The sequence below is a fragment of the Aquarana catesbeiana genome, linkage group LG12 (assembly GCF_042186555.1).
Source record: "Aquarana catesbeiana isolate 2022-GZ linkage group LG12, ASM4218655v1, whole genome shotgun sequence".
In the NCBI taxonomy this organism is placed as follows: domain Eukaryota; kingdom Metazoa; phylum Chordata; class Amphibia; order Anura; family Ranidae; genus Aquarana; species Aquarana catesbeiana.
This window is the reverse complement of record NC_133335.1, coordinates 191,613,090-191,635,641: the sequence shown is the minus strand read 5'-3', so window position 1 is coordinate 191,635,641 and position 22,552 is coordinate 191,613,090. Positions and strand designations below refer to the sequence as shown.

Below are 22,552 nucleotides of genomic sequence, written 5' to 3'. Positions count from 1 at the left end.
CCAGGATCCTCTTCTTCTGGGGTCTCCCGCTGGCGCTCCAGACTCCTCCAATGTGATGAAAAAAAGTTAAGTAAAAAACAAGTCACGGAGCACAAGCACTCTATTTTCATATATGTGTACTGTTGTTGTTTAGTTTAATGACCTCATTGAGGACTGAGTGCAATATCACGGAGCACAAGCACTTCATTTATAGTGTTTATATGTTGTTATGCTTTAGACATTTATGTTATACATGGAGCATAGTTGCCAACTGCAAAAATGACAAATTGGGTGAAATGTGCAGCGCTTATGTGATCATATAAACCATAACAAATAATATGAGTACAAAAAACGTGAATAATAAATGATGTGCTCAAAAATACTCCAAGCAGTCCTCTATTATGACATGTGATGTCTATAAACAGAGGAACTTGGACGTGTGATGTCCAAAAAAGAAAAAAGTCAGTGACAAGATTCAATCATGTGTGATAATAATCCTCAACCACATGTGGATATAATATAGTGACAGTCTTTAACTTCAAATATGTATGATGTAATAACAGTTAATAGTAGGTCCACCACCAAAGACACCAGAAGCTGCTTACCAGAGGGATTGAACTCAAATAGGTGTACACCTAGTGAGTCAATCAAGCTTCGTGGTATAATATACCAAGGGGATCAGATGCTCTATCCAGATATGACCTCCAGATGGACCTCTGAACAGGTGTAAGGTATGGATGGACTCAGTAGATATAGGCAGTCAGCCCCATCATTAAAAGAAAGAGGAAGGCATATAGTGTAACCGTATGGAAATTTTAATACATAAAAAGCAAAGGAAATACACTCACGTGTTCAGCAGTAAAATCAAGCGCTTGTATAAAAGAAGACAGTGGTCTCAGCATTTCCTCCCGACGCGTTTTGACTTAGAAGTCATCATCTGGGGTTCTGGACCACTGTACTGGCTTAGTATTTATAGATACTGGTTACCCCCATAACAAGTGGCAGCTCCGTCTGATTGAAAGTGCAAATTATGGAGATTACTTCCTGGTTCCTCCAAAATGGCGCCCGGGCTTGCATTCCAAGCCTTGTTTTCATATGTAGAGGAGGATTACTTCCTGGTTCTGCCAAAATTACGCTCAGACAAAAGTTCCAAGCCTCATTTTAACATGTGAAAGAGGATGTGACATCATGTGGAACAGTGACTGGTTTAAACAGCCAAAAACATGGCACTGCTATTCTCGGGGACATATAGGGGCAGATGTGGCTTAAAACGGCACAATGTCCTGTGTATATAACCTACAACATGGCGCCGTTTGTCATAAGGACATGTATATTAATACACTAAGTCGCAAGGTATCACCCTTCTGGCAGCAAAAATGAAAAACAATATAATACATCCAAACATTGCTCTAGCCTGAACATGGGCAGTGGTGTAGTGGCCTGCACTCCCACCCAGCAGCAAAAGGGTCGCCAGTTCGAATCCCGAGATTCCATGTGGGGGTAGAAAAAAAAAATAAATAAAAATTATGTAACATATATAAAAAATATATGATACTAAGGTGTGACAAATGATGGCACCCCACAGAAAGGACACGTTATTGGTTGGATCGAGCTGATATTTGTGATAGGGACCAAACCAGTATATATTCAAATAAGAAATTCAAAATACATTCTAAAATATATGTTATAAGAATTTAATAAAAATACCCTCATTAAACATTTAAAAATACTTATAAAAAACCTCTCATAAAAGATATTCTAATAGGTACCAACTGGACCCTAAAGTACCAGAAATAGAGAAAAGGCATCATGCTTGGTTGATAAAAGCATTTATTTCCCATTCTATGTTCAACCCAAAAGGGGAGTGGGTCTGCAATTGGTGGATCCAAGAGACTCCCCTTATCTTAGCTCCTCCCCTCCAGGGAGGTGTATATTTATCTATGACAAGAAATTGAGAACCAGTAGGGTCTCGTCTGTGATGCTCTCTATAATGTCGAGGCACGTTATGTTTGACGTCACTACTTTTTATTTTAGCGATATGCTCGCTGACTCTAACAGGGAGAGCTCGAATTGTACGGCCCACATACTGCTTCCCGCAGGGGCAGGTAATCAGATAAACGACATGTGTGGTAGCACAAGTGCAGAATGTTTTAATGGGATATGTACAGTTTGTAGTGTTCGATTTAAACTCGAGGCTTTTACGTCTACCACAGGAATTGTATTGACATACAGTGCATTTTTTGCAGGGAAAATAACCCACTAAGTTCTGAAAAAAAGAAGGTCGTATGGGGAGATTTATGATATTAGGTGCAATTTTTCCCTGCAAAGAAGGCACACCTCTAAATATGACCTTAGGTTGTTCTGGGAGTATTTCCTTTAAAACACGGTCATTCCTAAGTATATCCCAATGTCGGTAAAATTATGTTTTTGATTTCTCTGTGTTGGACTGAAAAAGTGGTGAGCATAGAGCATTTAAATGAGCTTTCTTGTTCACGAGGAGATTTTGGTGTCAGCAAAGAATTTCTATCAATTGCAGCCACTCTATTTATTTCTGAGGTTAACGATTTTGGGTCGTACCCCTTTTCTATGAATCTGTCCCTCAGTGTTGATGCTTGAGTGAAATAGTTGTTTACATCTGTGCAATTCCTGCGCAATCTCAGGAACTGACTACGAGGCACAGACTGTAACCAGGATTGGTGGTGACAGCTGTCAACTGGTATAAAGCTATTGCTGTCAGTATTTTTGAAGTAAGTTTTAACCACTTGAGCCCCGGACCATTATGCTGCCTAAGGACCAGAGGTCTTTTTCCAATTTGGCACTGCGTCGCTTTAACTGCTAATTGCGCGGTCATGCAATGCTGTACCCAAACGAAATTTGCGTCCTTTTCTTCCCACAAATAGAGCTTTCTTTTGATGGTATTTGATCACCTCTGCAGTTTTTATTTTTTGCGCTATAAACGGAAAAAGACCGAAAATTTTGAAAAAAAATGATATTTTCTACTTTTTGTTATAAAAAAAATCCAATAAACTAAATTTTAGTCATACATTTAGGCCAAAATGTATTCGGCCACATGTCTTTGGTAAAAAAAATGTCAATAAGCATATATTTATTGGTTTGCGCAAAAGTTATAGCGTCTACAAACTAGGGTACATTTTCTGTAATTTACACAGCTTTTAGTTTATGACTGCCTATGTCATTTCTTGAGGTGCTAAAATGGCAGGGCAGTACAAAACCCCCCAAATGACCCCATTTTGGAAAGTAGACACCCCAAGGAAATTGCTGAGAGGCATGTTGAACACATTGAATATTTATTTTTTTTGTCCCAAGTGATTGAATAATGACAAAAAAAAAAAAAATATTTACAAAAAGTTGTCACTAAATGATATATTGCTCACACAGGCCATGGGCCTATGTGGAATTGCACCCCAAAATACATTCAGCTGCTTCTCCTGAGTATGGGGATACCACATGTGTGGGACTTTTTGGGAGCTTAGCCGCGTACGGGGCCCCGAAAACCAAGCACCGCCTTCAGGATTTCTAAGGGTGTAAATTTTTGATTTCACTCTTCACTGCCTATCGCAGTTTCGGAGGCCATGGAATGCCCAGGTGGCACAAAACCCCCCCAAATGACCCCATTTTGGAAAGTAGACACCCCAAGCTATTTGCTGAGAGGCATATTGAGTCCATGGAATATTTTATATTTTGACACAAGTTGCGGGAAAGTGACACTTTTTTTTTTTTTTTGCACAAAGTTGTCACTAAATGATATATTGCTCACACAGGCCATGGGCATATGTGGAATTGCACCCCAAAATACATTTAGCTGCTTCTCCTGAGTATGGGGATACCACATGTGTGGGACTTTTTGGGAGCCTAGCCGCGTACGGGCCCCGAAAACCAAGCACCGCCTTCAGGATTTCTAAGGGTGAAAATTTTTGATTTCACTCTTCACTGCCTATCACAGTTTCGGAGGCCATGGAATGCCCAGGTGGCACAAAACCCCCCCAAATGACCCTATTTTGGAAAGTAGACACCCCAAGCTATTTGCTGAGAGGCATGGTGAGTATTTTGCAGCTCTCATTTGTTTTTGAAAATGAAGAAAGACAAGAAAAAACTTTTTTGTTTTTCTTTTTTCAATTTTCAAAACTTTGTGACAAAAAATGAGGTCTGCAAAATACTCACTATACCTCTCAGCAAATAGCTTGGGGTGTCTACTTTCCAAAATGGGGTCATTTGGGGGGGTTTTGTGCCACCTGGGCTTTCCATGGCCTCCGAAACTGTGATAGGCAGTGAAGAGTGAAATCAAAAATTCACGCCCTTAGAAATCCTGAAGGCGGTGCTTGGTTTTCGGGGCCCCGTACGCGGCTAGGCAATATATCAATATATTATTTAGTGACAACTTTGTGCAAAAAAAAAAAAAAAATTTGTCTCTTTCCCGCAACTTGTGTCGCAATATAAAATATTCCATGGACTCGACATGCCTCTCAGCAAATAGCTTGGGGTGTCTACTTTCCAAAATGGGGTCATTTGGGGGGGTTTTGAACTGTCCTGGCATTTTATGCACAACATTTAGAAGCTTATGTCACACATCACCAACTCTTCTAACCACTTGAAGACAAAGCCCTTTCTGACACTTTTTGTTTACATGAAAAAGTTATTTTTTTTTGCAAAAAAATTACTTTGAACCCCCAAACATTATATATTTTTTTAAAGCAAATGCCCTACAGATTAAAATGGTGGGTGTTTCATTTTTTTTTTTCACACAGTATTTGCGCAGCAATTTTTCAAACGCATTTTTTGGGGAAAAAACACACTTTTTAAATTTTAATGCACTAAAACACACTATATTGCCCAAATGTTTGATGAAATAAAAAAGATGATCTTAGGCCGAGTACATGGATACCAAACATGACATGCTTTAAAATTGCGCACAAACGTGCAGTGGCAACAAAATAAATACATTTTTAAAAGCCTTTAAAAGCCTTTACAGGTTACCACTTTAGATTTACAGAGGAGGTCTACTGCAAAAATTACTGCCCTCGATCTGACCTTCGCGGCGATACCTCACATGCATGGTGCAATTGCTGTTTACGTTTGACGACAGACCGCCGCTTGAGTTCGCCTTAGCGCGAGAGCAGGGGGCGACAGGGGTGCTTTTTTTTTTTTTTTTTTTAATTATTTTTTTGCTTTTTTATCTTATTTTTAAACTGTTCCTTTCATTTTTTTTTTTTTTTTAATCATTTTTATTGTTATCTCGGGGAATGTAAATATCCCCTATGATAGCAATAGGTAGTGACAGGTACTCTTTTTTGAAAAAATTGGGGTCTATTAGACCCTAGATCTCTCCTCTGCCCTCAAAGCATCTGATGACACCAAGATCGGTGTGATAAAATGCTTCCCCAATTTCCCAATGGCGCTATTTACATCTGGCGAAATCTAAGTCATAAAATGCTCGTAGCTTCCGGTTTCTTAGGCCATAGAGATGTTTGGAGCCACTCTGGTCTCTGATCAGCTCTATGGTCAGCTGGCTGAATCACCGGCTGCATTCTCAGGTTCCCTGTTGAGACAGGAGAGCCAGAGAAAAACACGGAAGACGGTGGGGGGGGGCATTCCCTCCCATGGCTTGTAAAAGCAGTCTAGAGGCTAATTAGCCGCTAGGATTGCTTTTACATGAAAGCCGACCGCTGGCTGAAAAGAATGATACCAAGATGATACCTAAACCTGCAGGCATCATTCTGGTATAACCATTCAAAGTCGTGAATGGCGTACCTGAAGACAAAAAAATGGTTAACAATAAAGCACAGTAAACGGTAAAGTATAAAAAATTGCATACCTGAAAAGCAAACATGATTAAACATAATAACAATAAAACATTGCAGAATAGAATACAGTAAAAAAGAGCAGAACAAGAGAGAGAGAATAGAGAGAGAGAGAACAATAAAGCGACAACTATTTTTTTTTATTTTATATATTTTTTTTTTTTTTACACTTTTTTTGTAACTAACTTTTATAACGGTAACCGGTTCCAGGTTCGGGTCTCTCAAAATGCGATGGCATCTTGGGAGACCCTGTGAAAGTGTGCCTAGTCTGTGCAATGCTGTACCCTACGCTAATACTCAACTAATGAATGGTAGCGTTCAAAACATTCACCAATGCAAAGACCAGGATTGTCAGGACAGGAGGGACAATAATAGCGGGTGTCACGCCTATATCCGCGCTTCCTGCAGACACGACATCTTTTTTGGGGGTTCGTTGGGTAGGGGTACTCGGGAGGACATAAAGAAAATGCCTCTCATGCAGCCGACTGCATTTGGTTGGGGATGTGAATGGGGGAAGTACGGGCGCTGCAGAAGTGGTGGGTCCCCAATTAGGATTGGCGAATGCAGCAGGAAGGGCACTATGGGCACGACGGGCCTGTGTTTGTCTTTTTGGTGGCAGCGGGACACTACTTGTGCTTGCCACCTCACCAGCTTGAACTGCACTTATGGGACTCGCCACGTCACCAAGTGTTACTGCAGTGCTGGTTTGACTACGACCAGGGTGTACTAGGCCGCTGGCGCTTGCCAGTCCAATAAAAAGCTACCAAAAAAACTGTTAGCGATCGCAGGGATCAGGCCTGACTCTGCGAACACTGCAGTTATGCGTTTAGTGTTTTGTAAGTGACAGTGATCGATCGATACTGCACTTGGGTGGGCTGGGCTGGGCCGGGCGGAGGGGCAAAATGCAGGTGCTAGCAGGTATCTGGGCTGATCCCGCTAACACTGTGTTTTTGGGAACCCTAAACTGCTGGGGACGCTAGTATAGATCTGATCGGATCAGATATTGATCCGTTTAGATACTATACCACTAAGGGAGGTGTACGGTGCGTGCGTGGGTGTTAGCGGTACTGGCGCTAATCTGACGCTGCTTGGGGCTGGTGCTTGCCAGTTCACCAAAATACTACCAAAAAAACTGTTAGCGATCGCAGGGATCAGGCCTGACTCTGCGAACGCTGCAGTTATGCATTTAGTGTTTTGTAAGTGTCAGTGATCGATTGATACTGCACTTGGGTGGGCTGGGCTGGGCCGGGCGGAGGGGCAAAACGCAGGTGCTAGCAGGTATCTGGGCTGATCCCGCTAACACTGCGTTTTTGGGAACCCTAAACTGCTGGGGACGCTAGTATAGATCTGATCGGATCAGATATTGAACCGATCAGATACTATACCACTAAGGGAGGTGTATGGTGCGTGCGTGGGTGTTAGCACTACTGGCGCTAACCTGACGCTGCCTGGGGATGGTGCTTGCCAGTTCACCAAAATGCTACCAAAAAAATGTTAGCGATCGCAGGGATCAGGCCTGACTCTGCGAACGCTGCAGTTATGCGTTTAGTGTTTTGTAAGTGACAGTGATCGATCGATACTGCACTTGGGTGGGCCGGGCGGAGGGGCAAAACGCAGGTGCTAGCAGGTATCTGGGCTGATCCCGCTAACACTGTGTTTTTGGGAACCCTAAACTGCTGGGGACGCTAGTATAGATCTGATCGGATCAGATATTGATCCGATCAGATACTATACCACTAAGGGAGGCGTATGCTGCGTGCGTGGGTGTTAGCGGTACTGGCGCTAATCTGACGCTGCCTGGGGCGACGCATATCACCGCCGGGCGATCAGGGGGCTAAACCTTTATTCGGTAATAAACGGCGGGTGCCCTGACACTAAAAAAAATAAACAAACTAACCAGCGTCACCCGTAACACTTATACGGTGATCAGTGGTGAAAGGGTTAACTAGGGGGCCATCAAGGGGTTAAAACATTTATTAGGTAGTATATGGGGGTCCCTGTCGCTATAAAACGCTGACGGCGAACCTAAATATTTAGGTCCCTAACTAGCGTCACCAGCGACACTAATACAGCGATCAGAAAAATGATCGCTTAGCGACACTGGTGACGGGGGGTGATCAAGGGGTTAAAACTTTATTAGGGGGGGTTAGGGGGGTATCCTAGACCTACAGGGGGCTAATATTCACTGTCCCAACACTGTAACTGTCACAAACTGACACCAATGTAGTAATCAGAAAAAAAAAAAAAACCTGCTGGTGTCAGTTTGTGACGGGGGGGGGGGTGATTGGGGGGGGATCGGGGGGGGGATTGGGGTGTTTTGTGTGCCTGGCATGTTCTACTGTGTTGTGTAGTGTTGGTGCACTCACAGTGAAGTCTTCTCTCCTCGGCGCTGCAACGGAATACCGAGCCGAGGAGAGATGACATCATTTCCTTTGCTGCTGTTTAGCATACAGCAGCAAAGGAAGTGATCTGATTGGCCGGCGGCGATCGCGAGGGGGGGGCCACGAACGGATGGCCTCCCCCTCACCTCTGATCGCCGCTGGACAAAAGACGACCGCCTTGGGCACCGGGGGGGGGTCCGATCGGACCCCCCACCCGCGAAAGGCAAATCACGTATATGTACGTGATTTTGCCTGTCCGTGCCACCTTGCCGACGTAAATCGGCGTGAGGCAGTCGTCAAGTGGTTAAACTTAAATTGGCGTGAGACCATCTCGATTTCGAGATCCAAAAAGTGAATTTTAGATGAGCTAAATTCATATGTCAACGAAATCCCCCGATCGTTGTCATTTAACACAAAAAAATCCATGAGGGATTGGGGGGTGCCATCCCATAGGAGGAGGATGTCGTCTATATATCTGGCCCACAGTACCAATGAGGGCCTGTGCTCAGAATAGACGACATCCTCCTCCCATTTTGCCATAAAAAGGTTGGCAGGGCTAGGGGCAAATTTAGCCCCCATAGCCACACCCTTCTGTTGCAAGAAAAACTTTTGGTCAAACCAGAAGTAGTTGTGTTTGGTAGCAAATTGTAATAGCTCAATAATATTACAATATTGTTTTTTGGTTTTTTTTGAGTGCGGTATATACTTGTTTATAATTTACATAGTTGCCAACTGTCCCGAATTTCCCGGGACATTCCTGGGATTTAGACCCTTTTCCCGAATTTTTTGCGTCCCGGGAAATCCGGTTTTTACCTGTTTAAGTTTTTTCACGGCGAGCGGCACGCCGCCGCTAGAGGTCCGCAGCCGGCGGAGACCGGCCGCCATTTTTAAGAAGACCAAAAGAACAGCTCTTACAGTCCCTCAGCTTTTCTCCCCAGGGTTCCTCTCTCCTCCTTTCCCATGATACCTCCAGAAGTTTTTAGGGGAGATGCTCAGATCCAGGCTCTGCAACGACTGGAGCACATCTCTGGGCACGGCGGTTCTACGCTGGACTTCGGGGTATGAGGACATGGAGATGGCGGACCTGGACAATCACGAGCCGAGCCACGTTCCCTGCTGCCATAGCAACCGCTGCCATGCTAACAGAGCAGGAAGCGCTAGTACCAATCACAGTGCAGCTCCATCGTTCTGCCCCGCCTCCTTTTGCACTTGTGGTTTGTAAGGAGCTGATTCTGGGTCATGTGACTGGAGATGTCCAGTATTATCCTCCGTCTGTAGTATGAGAGACAGCAGGGAGGCATGGCCTGTGTATGAGAACCTGCTCAGCTCTCAGTGTCCGCTCATACCTGCCAAAGAAAACCCTCACTTTATGATACAAATGATAGTGCAGTCACGGGGGGCCCAGTGCAGACATAGTGGGCTTCATTTAAATGTCATCCTTGTAAGGAAAGCACGTCTTCCATGGAGCCTGTTCCAAAAGTAGCATTCTGATGGGTGCTGCCCTGCCTATAGTATAGCAAGTATGGTAGCTTTTAGTATTGATATCAACATGTGGCTACAATAGAAATTAGGCTGCTGCGGCTGGGGACACCAGATGTAAGGAGGGGCTCCGCTGAGGACACCTGATGTAAGGAGGAGCTCCGCTGGGGACACCTGATGTAAGGAGGAGCTCCGCTGGGGACACCTGATGTAAGGAGGGGCTCCGCTGGGGACACCTGATGTAAGGAGGGGCTCCGCTGGGGGCACCTGATGTAAGGACGGACTCTGCTGGGGGCACCTGATGTAAGGACGGACTCTGCTGGGGGCACCTGATGTAAGGATGGACTCTGCTGGGGGCAAATGATGGCATCTGGTGGCAGGCGACGTGGCAGGTGACACACTCAGGGGTCCCACTGATTCTGCATTATGGTGAGTTGAATGATTTCATTTTATATTACAATGTAATAATAGAAATAATGTGCTTCAATCATCCTGACACCATAACAACTATGTGCCGGGATGATTGAAGCGCTAACACCAGGTGTTTGGAGTATCTTTATCTGCTGATTGTTAAACTCTGGAATACACATTGCTATTGTGGCGTAGGATCTGGTTCTGCTGTCCCTCCATCCCTCTCCCTCTACCCCCCTTTCCCCCTTTCCTTTTCCATCCCTCATTCATCTCAAACTCTAACCACACCCCATTTGAGCCACGCCCACACAATTTTGCGTAAACCACGCCCACTCTTTGGCGCGGCACGCTTAGCGCCAAATATTTTCTTTTCCCTATGCAACGTCTACAAATGCATGCCTCACCCCCTAATTATAGTGTGACTCCGCCTACAGCCAAAAAAGTGTCCCAAAACTTTTTTTTACAATGTTGGCAACAATGCATAGTGTTTACTGGATTCATAAATTTATATAGTATTGTTTCTATATTTATCAGCGCTGCACAGTGTGTTATATAGATTGGGCTGGCACCTGGCCCTGCTGTGGGTCACTGTGGGTGACTTTGCTGGCACCTGGACCCTGGCCCTGCCGTGGGTGGCTGGCTGGCACCTGCTCCCTGGCCCTGCTGTGGGTGACTGGGCTGGCACCTGGTCCCTTGCCCTGCTGTGGGTAGTTGGCTGGCACCTGGTCCCTGCTGTGCGTCACTATGGGTGGCTGGCACCTGGTTCCTGGCCCTGCTGTGGGTGGCTGGGCTGGCATCTGACCCTGCTGTGGGTCACTGTGGGTGGCTGGGCTGGCACCTGGTCCCTGGCCCTGCTGTGGGTATTTGGCTGGCACCTGGTCCTTGCTGTCGGTCACTGTGGGTGGCTGGCTGGCTGGCACCTGGTCCCTGGCCCGCTGTGGGTGGCTTAGCTGGCACCTGGTCTTGCTGTGGGTGGCTAGGATGTAACCTGGTCCCTGCTGTGGGTCACTGTGGGTGGCTGCGCTGGCACCTGGTCCCTTCTGTGGGTACCTGTGTGTGGCTGGGCTGGCACCTCGTCTTGTTGTGGGTGGCTTGGCTGGGCTGGCACCTGGTCCCTGCTGTGGGTCACTGTGGATGGCTGGGCTGGCACCTGGTCCCTGCTGTGGGTCACTGAGGGGGGCTGGGCTGGCACCTGGTCCCTGGCCCTGCTGTGGGTGGCTGGGCTGGCACCTGGTCCTGCTGTGGACGGCTGGGCTGGTCCTGCTGCGGGTGGCTGGGCTGGCACCTGGTTCCTGCTGTGGGTGGCTGGGCTGGCACCTGGTCCCTGGCCCTGCTGTGGGTAGCTGCCTGACACCTGGTCCCTGGCTCTGCTGTGGGTGGCTGGGCTGGCACCTGGTCCCTGGCCCTGCTGTGGGTAGCTGGCTGACACCTGGTCCCTGGCCCTGCTGTGGATAGTTGGGCTGGCACCTGGTCCCTGATCCTGCTGTGGGTAGTTGACTGGCACCTGGTCCCTGCTGTGGGTCACTGTGGGGGGCTGGGCTGGCACCTGGTCCCTGGCCCTGCTGTGGGTAGCTGCCTGACACCTGGTCCCTGGCCCTGCTGTGAGTGACTGGGCTGGCACCTATTCCCTGATTCTGCTGTGGGTAGTTGGCTGGCACCTGGTCCCTGCTGTGGGTCACTGTGTGTGGCTAGGCTGGCACCTGGACCTGCTGTGGTTGGATGGGCTGGCACCTGGTCCTGCTGTGGGTGGCTGGGCTGGCACCTGGTCCTGCTGTGGGTGGCTGGGCTGGCACCTGGTCCTGCTGTGGATGGCTGGGCTGGTACCTGGTCCTGCTGGGGGTGGCTGGGCTGGCACCTGGTCCTGCTGTGGATGGCTGGGCTGGTACCTGGTCCTGCTGGGGGTGGCTGGGCTGGCACCTGGTCCCTTAAGTGGGTGGCTGGGCTGGCACCTGGTTCCTGCTGTGAGTGGCTGGGCTGGCACCTGATCCATTGAAGTGGGTGGCTGGGCTGTCACCTGGTCCCTGCTGTGGGTGGCTGGGCAGGCACCTGGTCTCTGCTGTGGGTGGCTGAGCTGCCACTTGTTCCCTGCTGTGGGTGGCTGGGATGGCACCTTGTTCCTGCTGTGGGTGGCTGAGCTAACACCTGGTCCCTGCTGTGGGTAGCTGGCTGGCACCTGGTCCCTGACCCTGCTGTGGGTGGTTGGGTTGGAACCTGGTTCCTGGACCTGCTGTGGGTGGCTGGCTGGCACCTGGTCTTGCTGTGGGTAACGAGCTGGCACCTAGTCACTGGCCCTGCTGTGGGTGGCCGGGTTGGCTAGGCCACTCCATGACCTTAATGTGCTTCTTCTTAAGCCACTACTTGGCAGTATATTTTGGATCAATGTCATGCTGAAAGACCCATCCACGACCCCTCTTCCTCAGTGTTCTGGCTGAGGGAAGAAGGTTCTCCTTTAAGATCTTGCAATACATGGCCCCGTCCATTGGCCCCTCAATGCTGCAAAGTCAGCCTGTACCTTTAGCAGAGAAACAACCCCAAAGCACAATACTTCCACCTCCATACAAATAATAAAGTGCAGCGCTAGGTTATGCAAAAAATGACCCTATGTATGAATAGCATGTGTCAATAAGGTGCAAATGTGCAATTCAGAGTAATAAATGTGCTTTAGTACACACAACCAAAAAACATATGAAGCAATGCAAATATGCAATTCTATGCAATTAATGTGCAATAATACAAAAAAATGCATATATGAAAATGCACGGGCGTGCGTTAAAATGCAATATAAGTGCAAAAAAACTAATATAAAAAGTTCATGTGTAGCTGAAATCCAAAGAAAGGGATCTCAAATGCAATATGGAGCGTAGACCAAGTGCTTGACACCACGATACCCCCCATCACCCCATTAGGATAAAACTAGGATAAAAGGCTTACCAGAGAGCCTGAAACCTCCCTTACTCAGGGGGGTCAAACAACGCTTAGTAGGATCGAGGATCCACTGATGAAATACTCAGGTGTCCCCCACCAGAAGAGTCCATGCACATCAGATGGTAGCCAGATGGCATCAATGGCAGGAAGTGACAATATGCAAAAAAGGAAAAAAAAACTCCATAGTGTAGAATGTCTCTTGAGGTGTTTTATTGGTAAAAATGCTGCAATGCTGCATACATAAAAGAGAATGGAAAAAATTCTCCAATTCAAGTGAAGACAAAGTAGTTCCTTGCAAGTAAAAAAATCCATATAGATCCGTAAAATCAAATTGCGCATGCGCAGAACAAGTGTGGGTAGCGTCCCGACAATCGTTTCGTCATATGTGACGTCATCACATACAGTCATCCATGCTTGACTGTAGGGATGGTGTTCTCAGTCAGAATTTTCTTCCTCCAAACAAGACGAGTCAAGTTAATGCCAAAGAGCATAATTTTGGTCTCATCTGACAACACCACTTTCTCCCAATCCTTCTCTGAATCATTTAGTGGTTCTTTGCCAAACTTCAATCCATGGCGGTGTATTGGGTTATCAAAGATTTGTTTGGTGACTGTGGTCTCAACTGCCTTGAGATCATTCACAAGCTCCTCCTGAGTACTTTTGGGCTGATCCCTAAATTTTCTCGTGATCATCCTTACCCCATGCAATCTTACATGGAGCTCCAGATCAAAGGCAATTGATGGTTATTTTGTATTTCTTCCGTCTGCGAATAATTGCTCCAATAGTTGTCTCCTTCTCACCAAGCTTCTTGCTGATGGTCTTGTAGCTCTTTCCAGCCTTGTGCAGGTCTACAATCTTGTCCCAGACATCCTTTGACAGCTCTTTGGTCTTGCCCATGATAGTGAGGTTTGAATGGAAGAAAGAGATTCTGTTGACAGGTGTCTTTAATACGCATACTGAGTTGTCGTTAGGAGCACCTTCTTAAATTAACAAGACTAATCTGTGTACCACATGAGCACATACTGTCTGTGGGAGCCAGAATTATTGTTGGTTGGTAGGGGATCAAATACTTATTTTACTCACTGAACTGCAACTCAATTTATAACATTTGTATTGTGTTTTTTCAGGATTTTTGGTTGATACTCTGTCTCTATCATTTAAAATAAACCTACGATAACAATTATAGACCCCTAGTTTCTTTGTAAGTGGGCAAACTTACAAAATCTGCAGGGGATCAAATAATTATTTTCCCCACTGTATGTGGATATATAGCTTGTGATCCTTATTTGCTAACATAAGCTATACTTTAACCACTTGCCGACCGCTGCACGAAGATATACGTCGGCACAATGGCAGCGGTGGGCAAATGGGCGTACCTGAACGTCCCCTTTAATTGGCGGGGTTAGCTGGCACGCCCACCGGGTACAGCGTGACCGTGCCCATGGGACCTGTGGACTCGATGTCCGCCACTGTGATGGTGTCACCGAGCCACAGAACGGGGAGATGCCTATGTAAACAAGGCATTTCCCCGTTCTGCCTAGTGACATGACAGAGATTACTGTTCCCTGTCATCGGGAAAAGTGATCGCTGTCATGTCAGTGGTAGCCCATCCCCCCACAGTTAGAATCACTGCCTAGGACACACTTAACCCCTTCATCGCCCCCTAGTGTTTAAGCCCTTCCTTGGCAGTGTCATTTACACAGTAATCAGTGCATTTTTATAGCACTGATCGCTGTATAAATGACAATGGTCCCAAAATAGTGTCAAAAGTGTCCGATGTGTCCGCCATAATGTCGCAGTCACGATAAAAATCACAGATCGCCGCCATTACTAATAAAAAAAAAAATAATAAAAATGCCATAAAATTATCCCCTATTTTGTAGACACTATAACTTTTGTGCAAACCAATATACGCTTATTTTTTTTTTTTTTTTTTACCAAAAATATGTAAAAGAATACATATCGGCCTAAACTCAGGAAATTTTTTTTTTATATATATTTTTGTGGGATATCTATCACAGTAAGAATTAAAAAATATTTTTTTCAAAATTGTCGCTCATAACATAAAAACCGCAGAGGTGATCAAATGCCACCAAAAGAAAGCTCTATTTGTGGGAAAAAAAGAACGTCAATTTTGTTTGGGTGTAACGTTGCACGACCGCGCAATTGTCAGTTAAAGCGATGCAATGCTAAATTGCAAAAAGTGCTCTGGTCAGGAATGGGGGTAAAATCTTCCGGGGCTGAAGCTTTTAAAGCAGAGTTAGTATTGGACTCACTAGAAACGTAATCATCTGAATTCTTTTTTGTAACGTTTCCTATAGATGTCTTTGCTTTACCTGTACCCTAGAGATAATTGCAAGCCTTTTTGATATAGAAGGAATCAGAAGAGGATACAAGCCGGCCAATCAGATTGAGAAGGCAGAGCCAAGATTAGTAAGGGAGGAATCTCTAATAGAGCTGTAGCATCCCTTGTCCCATCATGTAGCACTGCGGTGTGTAGGCAGAGAGGGCTCAGCCTGATTGCTGCACATGGGCACAGCACACAACTGAAAATCTGTCACCAGACACATCATCAGCAGGCTAATTACAACTGCCTAGCACTGTTACATCCCTGAACTGCTGCCTGTAGCCTGGAGACCACATCCCTCCTCTGCATTGCATGAACAGAATTGTCTCCTGGATACTGCAACTACTTTTAGGACTGCAGAGCATCAATTGCATCATAGTCACAGGACTTTTGCCCCTCTCTCTGATGACTGATCCCACTCTTACAACTCAAATCTGAAGTGTATATTGGGCGCCTTTTGCAGATCTTCTTGGATGCTGAGAGCTGCACCTGCATCACTGAATCTCTGGGTACCACTCTCATTTCTAGTGTCCCATAGACTTCATCTCCACCCTATTTGATCAGGTTCTTTATTGACGGAAAAATCACTTTATAAACAGCTGCATCATGATGTCTTGCACTGAGCTGATTACTATGTGCCTGTTGTCTGCTAAAAATTTCGACAAGGATAAACCGCTGAGCGCCCGGCCAGAGATTGCTAAGCAGGATCTGTCAATATTCCGAGATGTAAGTGTCATTTTCATATTTTATGTGTTTTATATGGAAAGTATTATAATGTGTTTAACATAATATATAATGTACAGTATATGTTTTATATATATATATATATATATATATATATATATATATATATATATATGTGTAACATAAACTGTTGGCGCTATATAAATCCTGTTTAATAATAATAATATATATTATATATATTTATTATTATTATACAGGATTTATATAGCGCCAACAGTTTACGCAGTGCTTTACAATATAAAAGGGAATTTTTATATATATATATATATATATATATATATAGTGTGTGTGTGTGTGTGTGTGTATATGTATATATATATATATATATATATATATATATATATATATATATATATATATATATATATATATATATATATATATATATATATATATATGAGATATGTGTGCCCAAGCACCTTCAAATAAAATATGAAAATTATACAGATTGTATCTGCATTACTATTGAGGCTCCAACTAGTCAATTATATGGTATTGGTTGGACAAAGATTTACATAGTTGAGATTTACATAGATTTCAAAAAGTGATATGAAGAATTTTTTTTTATGTTATACATTTTACTATATGTAGTCTTAGCTCAGGTGCTGACATCTCTATTATAAAGTTAACATATTGGATAAATAAATGGAACAATTTTCAGCCTATGAGACCACATACATCAAATCATAAAAGCTTTTTTTGACAGCTTTATTTATAGCTTGTACATTTTTTTTTTTTTTTTTTGTAATTGTATTTTTATGACATTTTTACCAAAAGCACAGATATATAGAATCGTTCTAGTACACATACGTGAGAAAGTACAGTGGACCATTGTAAGCATGTGTTAGATCAGCCTTTCTCAACCTTTTTAACTCATTGGGACCCCTTAACCACTTCAGCCCTGGAAGATTTTCCTGCTTAATGACCAGGCCATTTTTTGCAATACGGCACTGCGTCGCTTTAACTGACAATTGCGCAGTCCTGAGATGCTGTACCCAAACAAAATTGACATCCTTTTTTTCCGCACAAATAGAGCTTTCTTTTGGTGGTATTTGATCACCTCTGCAGTTTTTATTTTTTGTTCAATAAACAAAAAAAGAGCGACAATTTTAGGGAAAAAAAGCAATATTTTTTACTTTTTGCTATAATAAATATCCCCAAAAAGGTTTTTAAAAAATAAATTTCTTCATCAGTTTAGGCCAATATGAATTCTTCTACATATTCTTGGTAAAAAAAACCCTCAATAAGTGTTGTTATAGCGTCTACAAAATAGGGGATAGATTAATGGCATTTTTATTCATTTTTTAATTTTTTTACTAGTAATGGCGGTGTTCTGCGATTTTTAGTGGTACTGCAACATTGCGGCGGACAGATTGGACACTTTTGACACCCCTTTGGGACCATTGACATTTATACAGCAATCAGTGCTATAAAAATGCACTGATTACTGTGTAAATGTCACTGGCAGGGAAGTGGATAACACTAAGGGGCGATCAAGGGGTTAAATGTGTTCCCTAGGTGTGTTTCTAGCTGTGAGGGGATAGGACTGACTAGAGGAGGAGCCAGATTGTTGTTTCTACTTAGTAGTAACAGACAACCTGTCTCTCCTCCCGTCAGTACAGCGATTTGTGTGTTTTCACACACAAATCCCCGTTCTAGCTTTCGTGTCCGCGATCGTGGTTGGCCGGCGGCAATCGCGCCAGCCACGTGCATCGGGTCCCCCACCGTGCAGAGTGTGCCTGCTATGGCTCTTAAAGGAGCCACCGTTCATATATGGTGATTTCATGGGAACGTTCCACTTTGCCAACGTATATTGGCGTGAGCCGGTCGGCAAGTGGTTACATATCTTTCTGGTCTCAGGGAATCCCTGCTAAAAATGACTATATCTACAACTCATTATACATTAGTGTGATGGTCAGTGGGAAGAACGCTCCTTACACTTAAGGTCATTGGGAATAATTACCCCCTTACAGATAGATATAAAGATCAATGGTTTCAGTGGGAACTTATCAGAGAGGCAGAAGTTGCTCATTGTTCAAGGAACCCCTAGGAACTTCTGGAGTAACCCTAAGGTTCCATGGAACCCTAATTGAGAAACCCTGCATTAGATAATGAACAATGTATGGTAAAAAGGCAACAGAAAAATATTTGTCTATGGAGTTCAAGCAAATGAGCAGAAAATTTCCAGAAGTCAAACATGGAATTGTCCTTCATCTCTGGTACATACATCTTTGTAAAGATGTGGAGAAAAAAGGAAAGGAAGAGAGCAACTGGTAGAAGAAAAGGGTTCAAAAAGCAAATTGGTATATTTCAAACTATTGATCAGCAAAATTTAAGTAAGAGTAATATACTACAGTAATAAATTGCAGTTAGCTCACATTAACTAAGGTGGAAAAGGTTTTACATAAATGATGTCTTAATAATTCAATGTTTTTGGTCCCAAGTGCTAGCAATGAAAAGTCCCCTTCCTTTATCCAAAACTGTTATGTAGTTAGTTATGGAGTCTTCTGGCCTGAGTTTGCCCTGGGCTTCTAATGTCTTGTGTATTCCAACAATAAGAGCTCAGTGCAGTAATTTGTTAGCATCTGTTGCCATCCAACTTCATGTGTTTCAACTGTTACATTCTCCATAATATAAAATAAAAAAATCCAGCAGGGAGAGTAAGAGGCCTTTTTAATGGCCACAGCAGGAGTGCAGACCGGGGTAGTTCTAAGATCTCACTAACAGAGCCCTCAAGAGATATAAGAAGCTATTATGGCAGTCATTATCAACCTGGGTTACATGGAATGCTAGGGTTCCTAGAGGTTGCTAGGATTCCTGGAGCTGTAGTAAATAGTTGATTGACCTCCCATGTGGTGGTATCTATATAGTTGTAGGACCAACACTACTTGTCTGTATGGGTGTCATTCTTTCCAATGTTTCTCCTTCACTGATGAGCGTTGATGAGGCTGCACTGATGGGCACTCATGAGGCGGCACTGGTGGGAACTGATGAGGAGGCACTGATGAGGCAGCACTGAGAGACGGCACAAATGGGCACTGATATGGGGCACTGATGGGCACTGATAGGCAGCACTGGTAGGTGACACTGATGAGGAGGCACTGATTGAGGCACTGATGGGCACTGATTGGCAGTACTGATGAGCACTGATTGGCAGCACTTGTGGGCACTGTTGGGACTGCACTGATAATCAGGACACGGAATGCCGATAACCAGCTTGTGTTTACATGGTGATCAGCTGTCATTGGACACAGCTGATCACATGGTAGTGGGCCACTGTGATTGCCCTTTACCCTGACTGGTGGGCACTGATGAGGTGGCAATGGTGGGAACTGAGGAGGAGGCACTGATGATGCAGCACTAATAGGCGGTACCAATGGGCACTGATAGGCAGCACTGGTAGGTGACACTGATGAGGAGGCACTAATGGGCACTGATTGGCAGCATTGATAGGCACTGATTGGCAGCACTGGTGGGCACTGTTGGGACTGCACTGTTAATCAGGATACGGAATACCGATAACCGGCTTGTGTTTACATCGTGATCAGCTGTCATTGGACACAGCTGATCACGTGGTAGAGGGCCGCTGGGATTGCCTTCTACCCTGATCTGTGATAAGCTGTGTCCTAAGGATGCAGTGATCATAAAGAGTGGGTCGCCTGTGCGCTGCAGGGCACGTGGGCAGCGTGTGCATGGGAGGACGTCCATGAATGCTCTCCCAGCAATGTTAGCCCACGCTGCAGTCGTCCTTCGGATATTATAGTTCGGGCGGGAAGAGGTTAACACTGGGCACACCTCTATGTTGCCTTTAGCTGTAGTAAGCTCAGTGCAGTTTAAATGCACCAAAGGTGCTTTTATTGACAGGAACTCATACAGAGTCAATCACTATGCCTGCAGCATTGTGAAAAAAAAACACGGTTTAGGTTTCACTTGTGGTTCATAAGAGCGCAAGTGTAACTTGGCTTTGAAAGTCTGCTGTATCATTGTGTTTACTTATTGCACATGTTTGCATAATGCAAATATAAAACCCAGTGTTTCAGAGAAAAGCATTTATTTTAGTCACTGCGTAAGTAGAGCTTACAATCTACAGCCTCTAGCACAGTCATACAAACGCCCACACACAATTTGAGTCCAATTTATCCACAAGCCACTTGAATGGTGGGAGGGAAGCAGAGCACCGTCAACAAATCTACTCAAGTACACATTAGGGCATGTGTGCAAGGACGTTGCTTTCAGACGCTGGCCTTTATATTCAAAAGCAGCACAGATAAAACACACGCACTGAAACGTAAATGGCGATATTTGGCTTGATTTGGTTGCATCTTCGATAGGACTTGCTGCATCCAGAGACTAGAGATGGGCTCGGGCGTGTTCGAAATCCCACGTGCCCGATCCCGTAAGGAAGCCGACACTGCACACAGCTAATCACAGGCAGTGAGACATTTACTGATCTGTGCAGCTGCGAACCAACAATTTGGCACTGCGTCGCTTTAACTGACAATTGCGTGGTCATTCGGCGCTGTACCCAAACGAAAATTGCGTCCTTTCCCCACAAATAGAGCTTTCTTCTGGTGGTATTTGATCAACTTTGCGGTTTTTATTTTTTGTGCTATAAACAAAAAAAAAGCGACAATTTTGAAAAAAAACAATATTTTTTACTTTTTGCTATAATAAATATCCCCAAAAGTTTTTAAAAGAAAAAAAAAATTCTTCATCAGTTTAGGCCAATATATATTCTTCTACATATTTTTGGTAAAAAAAAAATCGCAATAAGTGTACATTGATTGGTTTGCGCAAAAGTTATAGCGTCTGCAAACTATGGGAAAGTTTTATGGCATTTTTATTATTAATATTATTTATTTTTTACTAGTAAAGGCGGTGATCTGCGATTTTTAGAGGATCTGTGACATTGCGATGGACAGATTGGAGACTTTTGGCACTTTTTTGGGGCCATTGGCATTTATACAGCGATCAGTGCTATAAAAATGCACTGATTACTGTGTACATGTCACTGGCAGGGAAGGGGTCAACACTAGGGGGCGTTCAAGGGGTTAAATGTGTGTTCCCTCAGCATGTTCTGAGTGGCTATGGGAGTGACTACGAAAGGGGCCATGTCGTTTTGCCTACTTAGTAGGAACAAACTATATGGCTCCTCTCCTCTGACAGCACACAAATCCCCATGCTGGCGCTCTTGCACGCGATCACACATGGCCAATGGTGATCATGGCCGCCGGCCATGCGCATCAGGTCCTCCACAATGCAGCGGGCGCGCGCTCTCAGGTGGCCGAAAACGGGTAGGACATACCCATACGAGATTGCGCCCAGGAGAGCCATTCTGCCATATGTCCGTGTGATATGGCCGGGAAGCGGTTAAAAACACTGTATATAGTTGGTTGCTAAGAAGCCATCCTTAACGACAGTCATCAGCTGTCAGCAGCCCAGGAGGTCAGGAAAGGAAGGGGACGAGCGAGCATCCCCCCCGAACTATACCAGGCCGCATGCCCTCAACATGGAGGGGTGGTGCTTTACATAATTGTAAAGGACAATAATGAGGATGACAGTATCTACAGAGCAAATCCATTAGATTACGGGTCTCCAAACTATGGCACATGGACTACATTCGGCTCATTACAAGATTTTATCCACCCTGCAGCTATAGTGAGTGGTGTATCGTCAATGAGCACAGTTTGAAGACCTTATATAAAGGGGGACACGAATGGGGACACTGATGTGAGAGGGGACTCCGATGTAAGGGGGACTCTGATCAGGACCCTGATGTAAGGGGGGGAGAATTCTGATGGGGACTTTGGTGTGGGGGGGGACTATGATAGGCATCCTGATTTAAGGAGAGACATTGATGTAAGTGTAGCACACTTAGGCTGCTAGGTAAATGTTTGTTTTTGGCTTCACTGCAATCAGCAGAGCAGCGATCTATTGTTTTTCTGGTCTGGGTTTCCTAGCTGGACGTTTGATGCTGGATGGCAGACAGCTCCTGGGACATTGTGAGCAAAGATCTTGCTGTGGTCTTTTCGGTGAGCAAGTGCTAGTAGGGAACTAAGCGACAGAAGATGCTATATAGACTGGGATTGCTCATAGAGTCCTAGATATACTGGCCATTCCCATTTATCTCTAGGAAAGGCTGCTTAGAGAAGATCAGTGAGAAGCTTGTGAGCAAGCCAGGAGTGGTGAAACACGTCAAGAAAGCTTTATAGTATGCATTAACTTTGCTGACAATCAATAAATACAGCAAGAGGAGCTAAGTTTGAAGTGCAGCTTACATGTTTTCATATCTTTGACGGCATTCCTCCTGATTTCCTTCAACCACCCTTGTAGACTTGATTTTCTTTTTTTATAGTCTGTTAGATATGATTTATTGCCTATACATATTTTAGATTCCATTTCTTAGCGAAGCTTCTGTCTTCCTTTTATGTGTTTTCCTATAGCTCAAGTTAAAATGTACACACACG

At 44.6% G+C, this 22,552-nt stretch overlaps 1 protein-coding gene across 1 annotated transcript in view; it reads left to right on the top strand.

Annotated features, from left to right (window-relative positions):
- The first annotated feature begins 15,412 nt into the window (after nt 1-15,412).
- The window catches only part of NECAB3 (N-terminal EF-hand calcium binding protein 3), a 137,689-nt gene continuing 130,549 nt past the window's right edge, over nt 15,413-22,552 (top strand). Inside the window, exon 1 of the mRNA XM_073606350.1 lies at nt 15,413-16,067. Coding sequence (XP_073462451.1) covers nt 15,948-16,067 — 120 coding nt within the window. The 5' untranslated portion in view covers nt 15,413-15,947. The remainder of the gene's footprint in view (nt 16,068-22,552) is intronic.